Below are 16,127 nucleotides of genomic sequence, written 5' to 3' on the forward strand. Positions count from 1 at the left end.
AACACCTATCCTAATGCAATTTCAGTAAAATTATAATTTATTGCCTAAAATTTCATAATTATTTATGCCACGCATCTGGTTGGCTACTGTGATAATAGGATGCTGGCCTCGTCATCTAATCACAATTGCATTAAGCTTGGCTGGTTTGGAGAGGCAAGATTTCTTCCTGATTGCCTGGTTTTTCTGAAGTCATTTGCATGTTTCAGGTCTTTCCAAGGTAAACGCATGATATCATTTTGACTAAGTCATGCTGTACATGACTTCCTCAAACACACCTGCTATAGCAGCAGCACTGATGGATCCTTGTAATCCGAAACAACTATTTTATTTACTTGTTTCTTTCCCACACTCTTTGTATGATTTTGCCCTTGCCTTGTTGAACACAGCGAGTTTTAATTCTGCATAAACATTAACAGTATTATTTATTACATCAGCAGAAAGCCCCCTTTTTTTTGCAGAGCAACAGAAAAAGACAAATCTCTGCCCCAAGTAGCTTACAATCTAAACATTGACCGCAAAGACTGTGGATGAAGGGAAGCACAGGCAATAAAGGATGAATACAAGAAAGAACAGTTGTACTTAGAACTGGTTTCAGCTATACCAGGCATGGCCAAACTTGGCTCTCCAAATATTTTTGGGACTACAACTCCCATCATCCCTAGCTAGCAGGGCCATTGGTCAGGGATGATGAGAATTGTAGTCCCAAAACATCTGGAGGGCCGGAGTTTGGCCATGCCTGAGCTATACAGCGGTACCTTGGTTTAAGAACAGTCCGGTTTAAGAATTATTTGGTTTACAAACTCCACAAAAACGGAAATAGTGTCTTGGTTTGAGAACTTTACCTTGGTCTAAGAACAGAATCTGAACAGTGGAAGGGCACCAGAGGCGGAAGGCCTCATTAGGGAAAGTGTGCCTCAGTTTAAGAATGGTTTTGGTTTAAGAACAGATTTCCAGAATGGATTAAGTTCGTAAACCGAGATACCACTGTAAATTGCTTCAGCAAATTACTGGGTAGTCACATTTATTTTTCCAGGGGAACATTTTCAGCCTAAGGGACGCATTATCTTCTGGTAATCTTCTGGGGGCCACATACCAGCAGTGGGCGGGGGCCAGAGGCGGAAGTGCGCAGAGCAATGAATATGCGTTCTACCTTTGTACAGCAGGCTACCCGCACTTACACACTCCTTTCAACCTTTATCTAGGCAAACAAGAGTCATTATCACATTTCAGTGACACATCTGAGCCATGCAAAACCACTCAGGGAGGGTGTGAAGCAGAGATGGTGAGGTTGTGCCACGCCACTGACCTGGCAAGAGCCCCAAGAGACAACTATGGAGTCCTGAGGTTCTACTCCGGTTCTTTCTAAAAGAAGCTGGAAAATTATTTCTCCTTCTCCTCCTCCTTCTGTCAACAACATCATCATCTCGTTCTCTGTGTCATTATCCAGGGAGAGCTAAGTTTCAGGAGAAAAATAAGTAAACAAGTACTACACAAAGCAAGTGCCTGTCTGGAATTGGAAACCTATCTGCAGTAACTAGCTATTAGCAATGCAGAGTGGTGTTTTTAAAAGGCTAAATACTTATTTAAAGGTTAGAAAGCTGGTGAAAGCGATAAGAACCTAGCAGCCTAGCATCTCCAAGGTACAATAGTCAATAAATACTATGTGCTATGGAGAGGCTTTATAACACATTTCTCAGTTCAGAAGAAATCCCTGTAGGTTGGAATATACAATTAGCATGACGCTGTTCTTGAGAAGGGAGATTTATGCCACGACTTCTCTGGAGAACGGCACGTATTTTTGACATGGTTATAGTGTTCAAACTGAGAAAGTAAGGAAATGTTCTCTCTTGTGAAGCCCCAGCTTGATTCCAGATGGCCAAAATAACCTCATGTGCCATCTGCTCAAAGACACCAGGCACAGTAAAACAATACTTCCCTACATACCGTATATTGCTTCTTGAGTACATCATTTCATGGTAGGGAGCAGGTGGCGCTGTGGTCTAAACCACTGAGCCTCTTGGGTTTGCCGATCAGAAAGTCGGTGGTTTGAATCCGCACGACGGGGTAAACTCCCATTGTTCTGTCCCAGCTCCTGCCAACCTGACAGTTTGAAAGCACACCAGTACAAGTAGCGGGAAGGTAAACGGTGTTTCTGTGCGCTCTGGTTTCCGTCCCATTGTGTCAGAAGCGGTTTAGTAACACTGGCCACATGACTTGGAAGCTGTCTGCGGACAAACGCCGGTTCCCTCAACCTGAAAAGCAAGATAAGCGCCGCACCCCATAGTTACCTTTGACTGCACTTAACCATCCAGGGGTCCTTTACCTTTACCTTTTTTTACATCATTTTTTTTGAATAATTTTTATTAACTGACCAATCAAATCAAATCAAATCACATAAATTCCGAATTACAAAGCCGAATTTTAATTTTTTTGTTGGGGGGACCCATATTTCAAGTTCCGAAGGGGATTCCAATCATCTTCTTGCTGCTGCGTTAATATCCACAAATCTGTCCAAATAATGTTCATAATTCTATCCAGTCCTATCTTGCTGTTCCCACATCTCATCTTGTTTGTATATTTTTCTTTTTTTCTTTATGATCTCTTCTGATAATCTCCTTAAGCAGGTAAACACCAGTTATAATCCTGTGTGAATTTTTCCGTTCGTCCAATCATCATGTCGAGATGGTTTCCATATATCATCACTTTCATAAATAAAAGCACTCTTTCCATCAGTCTCGCAAATCTGTCGCCTTCTTTAGTCCCTCTGAGGAGGCTCACCCATAATATGAAAAGAGATCCGTTCCTCCTCCCAGACATAAGTCTTTCGACAGAACTTGCCAAAATGGCGACGCTATTTTTTACTGCGTCATTCCAAAGCTCTTATACTTTCCACGGTCTCCTTAAAACATGCTTTTGGTTAGAAAATTATCTCCACATAGTCTTAAATCCTCAGCTTAAGTCATTTAAACGGCATTTCTGACTTGGGGGGGGGGGGATTCTTGGTTAATCACATAGAGAAAAGAAAGGAAAGTGTCCCCCCCCCCCATCCAGTCCCGTTGCCGACATACCGAGCCTTGGTGTGTATTCTCATGATTTATTCCTGTTCCTTTGACCCGTCTTGTTTCTCAGAGATCTCTTCAGTTAGCAGTCTTTACTCCCCATTCTTCCTTGAAATATGTGCATTAGCTTCCTCCTAATTGTTTCTTTTGAAGTTGCTGCAGCTAGGGGTGCGAATCAGAGACAGTGTCCAGGAGCGCCGAGATCCACAGGAGGGCTTTCTGCCTAGTGCCCCCATCCCCACAAATTTGGGGGTGGTATAGGGCACAGCAGGCAAGGGCAGTCCCCCCCCACGCTTGGGGGGGGCGGGAGGCTGTTTACTCCCATCACAGCCTCTTAATTACCTCGTGTGGGTCGGAGAGATATTATTGTCAGCCATCTTCTGATGCGCCCCTAGTGGCCCCCCCTTTTTTACATCATTTCATCTAGCTTTAAAATGTGCATGCATTCCCATGGGAATGTAAGAAATTAAGAAGAGCCTGCTGGATCAGACCAGTAACTCATCTCGTCCAACTTCCTGTTCCAGAACCCTCCAAGTGTCCCTATTTTCCAGAGGTGGTCCTAAAATTACAGAAGCCATCCCGGTTTCTGATTTGATCCCGGAATGTCCTGCTTTTCCTTAGGACATCCCTATTTTCATTGGAGAAATGTTGGAGGGTATGCTGTTCTCACGGTGGCCAACCAGATGCCTGCGGAAAGCCTTCAAGCATGAAAACTGCTAATATTAGGCGGGTGTGTGTGATCTGGATGAGTTCTTTACCTTCAGCCTAAACCCTCCCACTTTTGGCCTTATGCCTACATGTTACAATCTTGGTCAAATACTGTTGCAGCTTTGGTCAAATACTTCTTCCTCGCCCCTGTACTATGTATCCTCATGTAGGAACCATAAGGAATGGGGGGGGGGGGAGAGAACAGCTGTTTATTCCTTAAATCTTCTCCCTTCCTTTCTGTGTTGTCGATTGAACCTTGACAGCCAGATTCAGGTTTCACACAAGTACGTGGTACTTCACTTTTGGAACGTCTCTGTTGATGAACGTTTCGGAACTCGAACGCTGAAAACCCAGAAGTAAATGCTTCGGTTTTCGAATGTGCCTCACAAGTCAAACAGGAAATGATCTATCATCTGCCCAATAACAAATGTTGGAAATGTAATGCAACTGAAGGTACTTTCTATCACCTTTGGTGGACATGCCCGAGGATTAAGGCCTTTTGGGAAATGATCTATAATGAAATGAAGAAGGTACTTAAATGTACCTTCCATAAGAAACCAGAGGCGTTTCTCCTGGGCATGGTCGGCCAATTGATGTCAAAGAGAGACAGGACTTTTTTTATGTACGCTATTACAGCAGCAAGGGTACTTATAGCAAAGTATTGGAAGACACAAGAACTACCCACCCTGGAAGAATGGCAGACGAAGGTGATCGACTACATGGGACTGGCCGAGATGACTGGCAGAATCCGTGACCAAGGAAAAGAGACGGTCGAGGAAGATTGGAAGAAATTTAAAGTGTATCTTAAGAATGATTATAAAATTAATGAGTGCTAAATGTCGAGGTTAGAGAAAAAAAGGATTACAGCTGTAAATGATTAGGTAAGAGAGAAGGGAGAAAAAGAGTAATTAGTTAAATTAAGTGAGGATTTGCTGAAGGAAATTTGGAAATAGGGATGCAGAAAGGAGAGGTATGGGGAAGTCGGAGAAGTAAGGTCTCGGAAAAGAAGGTTTTGAAATTATACTTGTGTGTGTTTATGTGTTTGTTTGTTTTTGTATAATGTATTGTAATGTGTTTAATATGTGCTGGAAAATCAATAAAAATATTATTTAAAAAAATCCACAAAAAAACAAAAAAAAACCCAAGTCAAACAGGAAACGCAGCTTCCGTATTGAGTTTTCTGCTTTGAGGCTTCCGTTTCGAGCTTTCAATTTTCAAACGTTTCAGAACTCAAATGGTCTTCCGGAATGGATTATGTTAGAAAACGTAGGTACCACTTTATTGGTAACTTAACAGGTTTATACAACTCCCTGATAGTGCTCTTAGTGCAAGCCTGCAGCAGGGCTCTTCCTTGGCACAGGAAAGGAGGAGTGGGTGAAATTCAGAGACTGGTTTGTACTTATGTCAGGAGTGGGGATCCATGGCCCTCCAGCTGCTGCTGAACTATAAATCCCATCTTCCTGGCCATGCTTGCTGGGGTTGATGGGAGTTGTCGTTCAGCAATATCCGGAGAGCCAAAGGTTCCCTGCACCTATCTTAAGTGAACATGACAGTTCAAAATTCATTATGCTTGGATAAAGCTCACTTTCCCTAGCAGCAGATGTTAAGCAAGCAGAAGACAGCATTCCGTCGATTAGCCAAGGGCAGAAGTCCAAATTCCTAGTTTATATGGCAGATGTGACCAAGCCAGAGACTTCATATCACTTTCCAGTCCAGAGGGGTCAGTGTTGCTCCCTGCTATTCCCTTCCATGGCTTTGTGAAAACACAACAGTTTTATTTCAGCACACAAGGTGAAGTTCTAACCTCAGCCCCATAAGTTGATGGTTCAAGGCTCTAGAGTCTGATATTTAGGAAGGAAATGATCATTTATTATTTGAAACAGAAATTGTGGTCTGCTTGCTTTGCACCATTTAGCATGCATCTGAGCATGTCTCCTTGTTTAACTTTGGCCATGTTCACTCCAAACAGACCTGGGGGAAGGAAAGCAATTAAAACTTCAGCAAATATGCATTCGCCACCATTCTGTTTTCTTCCTCTGCCTGCTGATTGCATAAGAGCAGCCCGTCTCTAGTGCTTGTACTAGCTGGGTTTGGCTGCAGGCATTCACAGGACCCTTGCGATTAAGACACTTTCAGACTTCAATTAAACGGTGCTCCCTACTTGTGGCAAAAGCAACAACTGCTGCTACTTATTTCGGATTAATTACTTAGCGTTATTTGAGTGTGTGGGAGCCTGTCTCTGTGCAATTGGATGGATTCGATTAATAGAAAGTCCCAAACTGTCCATTCAGCTCTTTTTAATTAGAGGATATGCACAAATGAACACATTGTCAATGAGTACCTAGAGAGCACTTTTCTCATTCTGAAAGATGGATTCATCCTTTAACCTGAGTTTAGGGATGTTCGGTGCGTGTGTGTGTGTGTATTTCAGTCAACAAAAGGAACTGTATTGCTCTGTTGCGCCAAAACAACAAAGGGGTTTGTTCTACCTGAAAGGCTAACAGATTTATTATATATTATGTACCCTTGTATTATGGCAGGGAGTGCCAACTTAGCACCCATAGGAGTAATGGTCTTGAGGTCTTCCCCAGGGGCCCAGAAAGTTTCTGAGATGCCTCCATCCACCTACATTGCCCACTCGGTCATGAGGCATGAGAGTAGTTACCTTTTTCTCCCTGGTAGATGGAGCTAAGAGGGACACAGGTGGCGCTGTGGTCTAAACCACTGAGCCTAGGGCTTGCTGATCGGAAGGTTGGCGGTTCGAATCCCCACGAGGGGGTGAGCTCCCAATGCTTGGTCCCAGCTCCTGCCCACATAGCAGTTCAAAAGCATGTCGAAGTGCAAGTAGATAAATAGGTACCACTCTGGCAGGGAGGTAAACGGCGTTTCCGTGCGCTGCTCTGGTTTCGCCAGAAGTGGCTGAGTCATGCTGGCCACATGACCCGGAAAAACTGTCTTCAGACAAACGTCGGCTCCCTTGGCCAGTAAAGCAAGATGAGCACCACAACCCCAGAGTCGTTCGCAATTGGACTTAACTGACAGGAGTCCTTTAACTTTACTTTTTACATGGAGCTAAAGGAAGATGTTGGAAGAGTAGCAGTTCCACTAGTGTTCCCCAGCATACTGCCTCTGGTGTCGCAGCCCCAGCTGAGCAAGCAGGGGCTAGGAGTCTCTGAGGAACACTTGCCTGAGAGCAGAATCCATATATAAAGTCAGACAGTCTAGAGGTCAGGGAATCCCGTTGATTACAGAGCCAAGGACCCAGATGGTGAGCAGGAAGCAGCCCGGTAGGGCCAGGAACCACGGGCACTGTTTCTAGCGTCTGGGTGCTGCTGAGAGACCTATTTAAGGAGGCTGAAGCCAGCTGGTTCTCATCAGTGCCTTCTACTCCTGTTCTTGAAGCAGTGGTGTAGCTAGCTGCTTGGGCAGCCGTGGCAGTGCATACACGCTGCATCTGGGGGCAAGGCAAGCCAACCATTGGGCGTGGCAAGCCAGGGCAGGGCGCACTGCGCGGAGCGTTGCTGCCACCTCCCCCTCAGCTGTAGGGCAGCTGAGGGGGAGGCAGCAGGCACACACAAGCCCCATGCTGTCATTTTGGGCAGCGTGGAGCCTGTAGGCGCCTAGCCACTGTGTCACTTCCAGGAGACATGTGTGGCTCGGGTGCGCTGCAGGACCTGCAGTAAGTGCCGCGATGTGGCGCCCAGTGGAGTCATTCCACCTTTTCTCCCTTCTTCTGGCTGCTGTTCAGCAGGTGAAGCTAAATTCTGGCCAATGACATCTGGTACTAGACAGCTATTGATAGCCTTGACAGACAGAGGGCCTTCTCGGTAGTGGCGCCCGCCCTGTGGAACACCCTCCTTCAGATGTGAAGGAAATAAGCAGCTATCCTATCTTTAAAAGACACCTGAAGGCAGCCCTGTTCAGGGAAGTTTTTAATATTTAACGCTGTACTGTTTTTAACACTTGATTGGGAGCCGCCCAGACTGGCTAGGGAAACTCAGCCAGATGGGCGGGGTATAAATTATATTATTATTATTATTATTATTATTATTATTATTATTATTATTATGAATTTGTCAAATGTAAGAACCCTATGATGTTCTGCTGATGCTCAGCAACTTTTGGGGTGTCTTGGTTTTTACTGTTTGAAATATGGAAATGCTATGAAATGCCCCAGATTGTACAGAGAGTAAACAGACTTGGGGAGTTGGTGTGTGGATCAGAACCATCAGGAACATGTTCAGCATCTGGCAATGCCTCTTCCACCCCAACTTTCCTGATCTGTTTTGAAGTTTATGAATGCTGTTGGTGAAGCAGGTAACATGCAGAGGCCTCCTTAGACAAGAAGTAACTCTGGACTGACGAGACACCATCATACAGGATTTGATCAAATTTTAGGCACTGCTTTCGTAGGTTTTAATGCTGACCTACAAACAACTGTTGCGGGCTCTTTCTGTATAGTAACTTTAGAACGTAACTCATCGTTCTCTGCTCCAAACTCTTTTGGTGGAACTGAGGAGGCTATTAATCTTAACAGCTTAATATTCCCCCATTCTCAACACTATCATGCCATCAGCCCACTCAAAACCAATTTCCCCAAGGGACTTTTTGTAGACTATGTAACTAGACAGTCTGAAAAATTGGTTAATTGGGCTTATAGGCGTTTTCCACCACTAGGTGTGCAAAAGCCAATTAAATATGTGGCCAGCTGAAGACGAGAGATGCTTGCTTGTTTAGGCATCAATCACAGGGTATGGCTGCAGCATGGCTCTGAAGTGAAGAGAATCATAGAATCATAGAGTTGGAAGAGACCACAAGGGCCATCGAGTCCAACCCCCTGCCAAGCAGGAAACACCATCAGAGCACTCCTGACATATGGTCGTCAAGCCTCTGCTTAAAGACCTCCAAAGAAGGAGACTCCACCACACTCCTTGGCAGCAAATTCCACTGTCGAACAGCTCTTACTGTCAGGAAGTTCTTCCTAATGTTTAGGTGGAATCTTCTTTCTTGTAGTTTGGAACCATTGCTCCGTGTCTGCTTCTCTGGAGCAGCAGAAAACAACCATTCTCCTTCCTCTATGTGACATCCTTTTATATATTTGAACATGTCTATCATATCACCCCTTAACCTCCTCTTCTCCAGGCTAAACATGCCCAGCTCCTTTAGCCGTTACTCATAAGGCATCGTTTCCAGGCCTTTGACCATTTTGGTTGCCCTCCTCTGGACACGTTCCAGTTTGTCAGTGTCCTTGAACTGTGGTGCCCAGAACTGGACACAGTACTCCAGGTGAGGTCTGACCAGAGCAGAATACAGTGGCACTATTACTTCCCTTGATCTAGATGCTATACTCCTATTGATGCAGCCCAGAATTGCATTGGCTTTTTTAGCTGCGCGTCACACTGTTGGCTCATGTCAAGTTTGTGGTCAACCAAGATTCCTAGATCCTTTTCACATGTACTGCTCTCAAGCCAGGTGTCACCCATCTTGTATTTGTGCCTCTCATTTTTTTTTGCCTAAGTGCAATACTTTACCAGACCTGGCTTCTGTATTCTCCAGATCGAAGTCCTCCAAGTCAGCAGCGGAGGCTGGAGGAACCAGAAGAAGAGGAAAGAAGTCCTGCTTTGTTGCTTCCTTCCTACATTCTCCCTGTAATATGCTCTTGAGCTGCCAGTCGTCTGTTCCCAGCTTAGTGACTCTCCTCAATAGGGGGACCACTTATCTTGGCATTGCCAACCATGCCAACAGTAGTACAGCGGTACCTCGGGTTACATACGCTTCAAGTTACAGGCTCCGCTAACCCAGAAATAGTACCTCGGGTTATTATTATTAATAATAATAATAATAATAATAATAATAATAATAATAAATGTTATTTATATCCCGCCCTCCCCAGCCGAAGCCGGCTCAGGGTGGCTAACAACACTAAAACAGTGCATAATAACTTTGCTTCAGGATGAGAACAGAAATCGTGCTCCGGTGGCAGCGGGAGGCCCCATTAGCTGAAATGGTGCTTCAGGTTAAGAAGAGTTCCAGGTTAAGAACAGACCTCTGGAACGAATTAAGTACTTAATCCGAGGTACCACTGTATTTAGAATTCTGAGAAAGTGCCATGGGTATCGGTCACAAAATGGCAACCCTGGGGGTGTGGCATATCACAAAAAGGATGCCATGGGGGTGTAGCAAAACACAAGATGGATACGACCTTCTTCAGGCCCCATAGCAGATACACAGGGGCACACTGTCAACTGCAGGAACTGCATTGGCGACCCATGTCTTATGAATTGCCAAAAAGGAGGGCACAGATTTGCATAAATTTTGTGCATCACTGCAAATTCAGAAGTAAATATCATCATTTAAACAGAGACGGGAGTATATTTCACCACAGTTTGGGTGCTAACTGTTGATGGGCAACTTCAAGAAAGATCTCCTTTCTGATTATCTTTTATCTTTCAACTGGATGTGGTTCAGACAGTTCATTAAGAGAACTCCTTCGTATGTGAAGGAAGATCCATCCTACTTCCTCAACTGTTGGTTTTCTATTCCTATAGGATGGGCTTTCTGATGTGTGGGAGGAAAATGAAAGAGAACTGATCTTCATTTGCTGTCTTCTTCTGAGCCAAGTGGGAGGTTAGACAGATGAGAGAGACTGATGGGTTTGTTCGTTGGAATGTTAATGTTCTGTAACATTTAATATATGATGCTGTCTGTGGGCTTGGGCGACTCTTCACTTTATTAGCTCAGTGTTATGATCAAGTCCCCAAAGAACCACACTGACATTTCTGCTGGATCATTTACATTCTGATGGTACTCAGTGTCGTTCAAGCAAATTAAGCTTAAGTACTCTGAAGAATCAAAAGATGGATTCAGATCAGAATATACTATGGCGAGATGTGTTTCTGTTTCAATGACAACTATTATTTCTGAATTTGCATCTATACATATGAATGAGCATATGCACTTTTTATTCAAGTACAGTACATGTCCTCTTTTGTCTTCTTTTCTCCTTCTGTGATGCAATTCTTCTTTTGAGGAGATGCATTAAGTGGCCACCGGGCCAATTTCATTTCCTTGGAGGAGCCTGCTTGTGCTACTGAAGTTAAATGGAACACATCATATGCATGAAGAAAGAGTAGTACTTGTTGTTTAAAAAAATTAAACCACATTATGACAGAAGAACCAGGGCAGGGATGGAGAACCTCTGGCCCTTTTGATGTTGCCGGACTACAAGTCCCATCATCCCCTGATCAGGTGAGCAGGGCTTATGGTACTTGGAGTCCAACGTCATCTGCTGGGCCACAGGTTCCACATCCCTGAACCTAGAGCTTGCAGCCTGTGATTTAGAACTGAAGACTCAATATGGCATATGGGGCAGCCCAAATTAACCCTCCCTTACAAATTTAAGGAAGAGGCTTTCCCTGCCCTGCCCTCTAGTTTCCTCTATTCAGGGCGATGGATTCTACCTGCTGTGTGGCACAATACACTAAAACAGGAATTTTGGAGGAACAATTTTGAAATTTATAGGGTACATGTGTATATAAGGGCGCATATCACCGTCATTGTTGTTATTTAAACATTAGTCACTTATTACTTAAAAGGTCTCACATATTATACCAGTAGAAATACACATAGAACAGATGCAACACACAAACACACGGGAAGCTTTGGTGCCAAGCTAACAGTTCAACAAAACCACCTCAGTCCATCAAAGGCCAAAATACGTAAGTCTTTAATGGCACTGCCAAAATGATGTCAGCAAAGTTGTCAGTTGGACCTCCCAGAGGTAGACAGGCCAGTTGATGTAGTCTAATAGCTGAGATCTGGCAATTTCTTATTCAAAGGCCTTCCTAAATAGAGAGCCATAGATGGCCATATAGTAGCTATGCAAGAATGGGCAAGGCCAGATTACCCTTCCGTTGGTCCCATCTAAGCAGACCACTAAGGTTTATGGAGCACATAAGAGGGCACATTCAGTTTGGCAATTTTGTCTGTAGATTTTCATTCCGATAGATATGCATAACTTTTAAAGCCAGTTGCCTAGGCTTCAGGATAGGGCGAGCTACAAGTCTAAATATAAGTGAGCAGCTTCGGCAAGTGTCCGCAATGGCAAACACACACTTTCAAATGCACCGCCACTTTCCACAGGAATGAATCAACAATCTCTTAATGGGACTTCTTCCTGCAACTGGTGAGTATTAAAATAGCGAATGACTGACACCTGCAGGTTGAAAAGAAAATTCCAAATATTATTTGATGATCATAGGAAACATATTTGATTTTACCATAGGTTGGCTATTGCACAATGTTTTTTTTGAGTTATGAATAGAGTGTCAACAGTGGGCATCCAAAGCCCAAATTAGACAAGACACCAATTGCATGAAGAAGGGTCATGGCTCATGCAGAAGGTCTTGGGTTCAGTCCCCATCCTCTCCAAGTAGGGCTGTAAGAGACCCTTGACTGAAAGCTTGGAGAGCCACTGCCAGCCTGCGTAAATGAGGCTGAGGGAGATAGACCAGCAGGCAAATAGCAGGCAGTCCAGAAAGGGTTGTTTTTCAAAGCTCTTTGATGCTGTTGTGGTCCCAATCCGGATTACCCCTCACCATATGCATTGGAACAAAGTCTTCCATTGGTATGAATTCTTTTCGGCTCATCTTTCTAGTAGGTTGAACCTGCCCCTTTGCACACATGTACAGACGAGCATTGCAACTTCTTATTTTATTCTCTCTTCTGCTTGGTTTTAATTTTGCACCATAAACCACTTTGAGACCCCTTTGTGGAGAAGTGACTAATGAATGCAGCATCCCTGAATTCAGCAGCACTTGGCTCTGAGCTCTGCTCAGAAATAAACCCTATTCGGTTCAATGGAGCCTTATTCTCAAATAAGCAGGTGCAGCATTTGAGCCCAGCTGACATGTTAGGGCATATATGCTTTCTGGGCAAGAGTCCACCTCATGAGATGGACAGAACACCATCCCTAGCTGGAAGAGGTGTAATTATAAGATATCAATATTGCATGATGGTAGGGTTAGAGGCATGGCTGGACAGCTCAGCTGGTAGAGCATGAGACTCTTATTCTCAGCGTTATGGATTCGAGCCCCACGTTGGACAAATTCTCTGCAATTCTCTATGATTGATTTTAGTTCTCATGCTGGTCTATTCATAGATCTATACTCTAGGAATCAACTATAGGAATCCTGCATTGCAGGGGGGTTGGACTAGACTCTATATGGGCTCTTGGATACCCCATAAGGAAAAAGGGCAGATTTTTGTTTACAACAATTTCTGATACAAAGCAGAAATAGCCCCAGGGAAAGCGATGTGTGTGTGTTGGAGGAGCTGAAAAAACAACTAATCTTTAAGATAATATTTTAGGTTCCTGTTAACTATGCTGCTTCAATAACAAAGTTAATTGAACTTTATATTTTATTTTCTTCAGTAATGCTTTATTCTGGTTTGTTTTATTTGATGTTTTAATGTGGTTCGAGGTCTTTCTTTAAAAATATAAAGCGATATGCAACTGAAACGAAGGACGGTATACAAATTCAATAAATAATCATAAACAAACAAATAAAGCGGCCTTGTTCCCTCAGGCAAACCCTTCAGCCACGCTGCCAACTGTTACGTCACAAACGGAAAAAAGGGAGGTCGTTTCCCGCAAAGCACCATGGGGCTTGTAGTTTCACAGCAGCCTGCGGCGGAGACGCAAAAGCGACAAGGCCGTGACGTCGAACCTCCGCGGCTTTAAAAGCCCCCAGCCCCGCCCTCCCATTTCTGGCGTACTGATTTAGAAAGGAGGGAGAGGGTAGAGAAGGAGAGGACGATCCCATTGGTTCTTAGGAGCGTTCTACAACCTTGGCTCTCCGAGGCTCCTCCCGCCCGCGGGAACCGGAAGCGACGTCGCGCGGAGGGGCGGGGCTCCCGACGCCCGTAACGCGGAAGCGCGCTGTGAGAAGACGAGAGGGAGGAGGAGGAGGAGAGGCGAGAGAGCGGGCTGAGCGAAGGTCCAGCTTTGGGCCGCCGCCGCCGCGTCGCTCCTCAAGAACCGGGGGCTGAGGCTGTGTGAGGGGCGGGGGGCGCCGCCAACCGCCGCCCCCGACCCTTCCCACCCCAGCCGGGGGAGCCTGCCATGAATGTGGACGTGGAGTTCCACATTCGCCACAACTACCCCTGGGCCCGCCTCCCCGCCAGCGTCAAACAGGTACGGACTGACCCCTCCCGGCACCTGTAGAAAAGCGGCTCTTAGCGCTCTCCCTATTAGAACTGACCCCTCTGGCTTCCCGTACCCCGCCAATGGCCATCGGCAGAGACCTCCGCCACCACTTTCGCTTCCCCTTCTGGGTAGCAGGAACTATGTGAGATCTCGCCCCTGAGCGCGACGGGGGCGGGCAATGGACCCAACTTGGGACATTGATATCAGTGGGTCTGCTCTCCAGTAAAAGCGGGGTCGGATAGGTGAATTCAGGCTCCTCGGGCTCCGCTTTCGAGCTTTGCTAAGAAGTCCGAGGTTCCGCCAGGGGCGAAGGCTTGAGCCCCCTGCTAAGCCCATTCGGGTTTTTTATGTTTTGAGCAGCAGAACGTGAACCCAGCTCTCTTCTGCTCCCGAGGCTAGTGGGTTTCATGTTACAGTGGTACCTCGGGTTACAGACGCTTCAGGTTACAGACTCCACTAACCCAGAAATAGTACCTCGGGTTAAGAACTTTGCTTCAGGATGAGAGCAGAAATCGTGCAGCAGCGGCAGCAGGAGGCCCCATTAGCTGAAGTGGTACTCCAGGTTAAGAACAGTTTCAGGTTAAGTACGGACCTCCGGAACGAATTACGTACTTAACCCAAGGTACCACTGTACCTCTGCTGCGCCATTTCTGTTCTTATCCTGAAGCAAAGTTCTTAACCTGAAGCACTATTTCTGGGTTAGCGGATTCTGTAACCAGAAGCGTATTTAACCTGAAGCGTATGTACCCCGAGGTACCACTGTACAAGCAAAGGAATTCCCACTAAACATCAGGGGTGGGGACCTTTGGACAGTGGAACAAACTCCCAGGTGAGGTGGTAGGTTCTGCTTCCTTGGAGGTTTTTAAAGCAGAGATTGGATGGCTGTCTGTCATGTATGATCTAGTTAAGTTCCTACATTGCAGGGGGTTGGACTAGATGACCCTCGTGGAACCTTCCAGCTCCGCAGTTCTGTGATTCAAGGCCATTGCTAGTTACCCCAACGTTTATTCATTTCAGCAGTGTAGTCATAGAATCATAGAGTTGGAAGAGACCACAAGGGCCATCGAGTCCAACCCCCTGCCAAGCAGGAAACACCATCAGAGCACTCCTGACATATGGTTGTCAAGCCTCTGCTTAAAGACCTCCAAAGAAGGAGACTCCACCACACTCCTTGGCAGCAAATTCCACTGTCAAACAGCTCTTACTGTCAGGAAGTTCTTCCTAATGTTTAGGTGGAATCTTCTTTCTTGTAGTTTGGATCCATTGCTCCATGTCCGCTTCTCCGGAGCAGCAGAAAACAACCTTTTTCCCTCCTCTATGTGACATCCTTTTATATATTTGAACATGGCTATAATATCACCCCTTAACCTCCTCTTCTCCTGGCTAAACATGCCCAGCTCCCTTAGCCGTTCCTCATAAGGCATCGTTTCCAGGCCTTTGTCCATTTTGGTAGCCCTCCTCTGGACACGTTCCAGTTTGTCAGTGTCCTTCTTGAACACTGTGGGGTGGGCAGAATCATTTTGTGGTTGACACTGGTTGCAAATCCTTGCTGATCTACTACAAATTACCCTTTTCACCCCTGGTGTGTAGAGACGTTTTCCTCCTAGCTACTTGTTTGTTCATTTGTTAGTTAGCTAAAGCATCTTCACTACTGTCTTTCATGTGGATGCTATGTTGCAATAGGAGCCAACTTCTAGGGCCTGTGGGGGCTTCGACCCCCGCGATAAAATATTTGAGGGGGCCGGACGCCACCAAGTTGTTGGGCATTCCCATTTAAATGGTGTGTGTGCACTGTGTCATGGGAATGATTATGCGTGGCAGGACTTAACTGGCCTTCCCCCAGTATTTATTCAAGTTGGCCCCCCGTACAGTGGTATCCAATATACATAATGTCACATGTGCCACAAAATGTGGTAAATAAAACAACCCGATAAGACTAAAATGCTAACTTTTCTTCACCCTTTTCTCCTCTCCCCCAGTATTAGGACAGGTACTGCCAAGTCAATGTTTGTTGTCAAACTTGTTGAACTTTGGCCCACCCTCACCTGCTCAAACTTCTGCAACTTTTCAGGGCCAGCCAACCACATTTTTCCTGCAGGCAGTTGTATGCATATTGTGATTAATTTGAACATGGGGTTAACAGAAGGTAGATG

At 45.3% G+C, this 16,127-nt stretch overlaps 1 protein-coding gene across 1 annotated transcript in view; it reads left to right on the top strand.

The window, feature by feature from the left end:
- Positions 1-13,444: 13,444 nt before the first annotated feature.
- FAM91A1 (family with sequence similarity 91 member A1) overlaps positions 13,445-16,127 on the top strand; it is a 37,339-nt gene continuing 34,656 nt past the window's right edge. Inside the window, exon 1 of the mRNA XM_083749093.1 lies at positions 13,445-13,962. Coding sequence (XP_083605219.1) covers positions 13,891-13,962 — 72 coding nt within the window. The 5' untranslated portion in view covers positions 13,445-13,890. The remainder of the gene's footprint in view (positions 13,963-16,127) is intronic.

The sequence above is a fragment of the Podarcis gaigeae genome (assembly GCF_964106915.1).
Source record: "Podarcis gaigeae genome assembly, chromosome: 7".
Classification (NCBI taxonomy): domain Eukaryota; kingdom Metazoa; phylum Chordata; class Lepidosauria; order Squamata; family Lacertidae; genus Podarcis; species Podarcis gaigeae.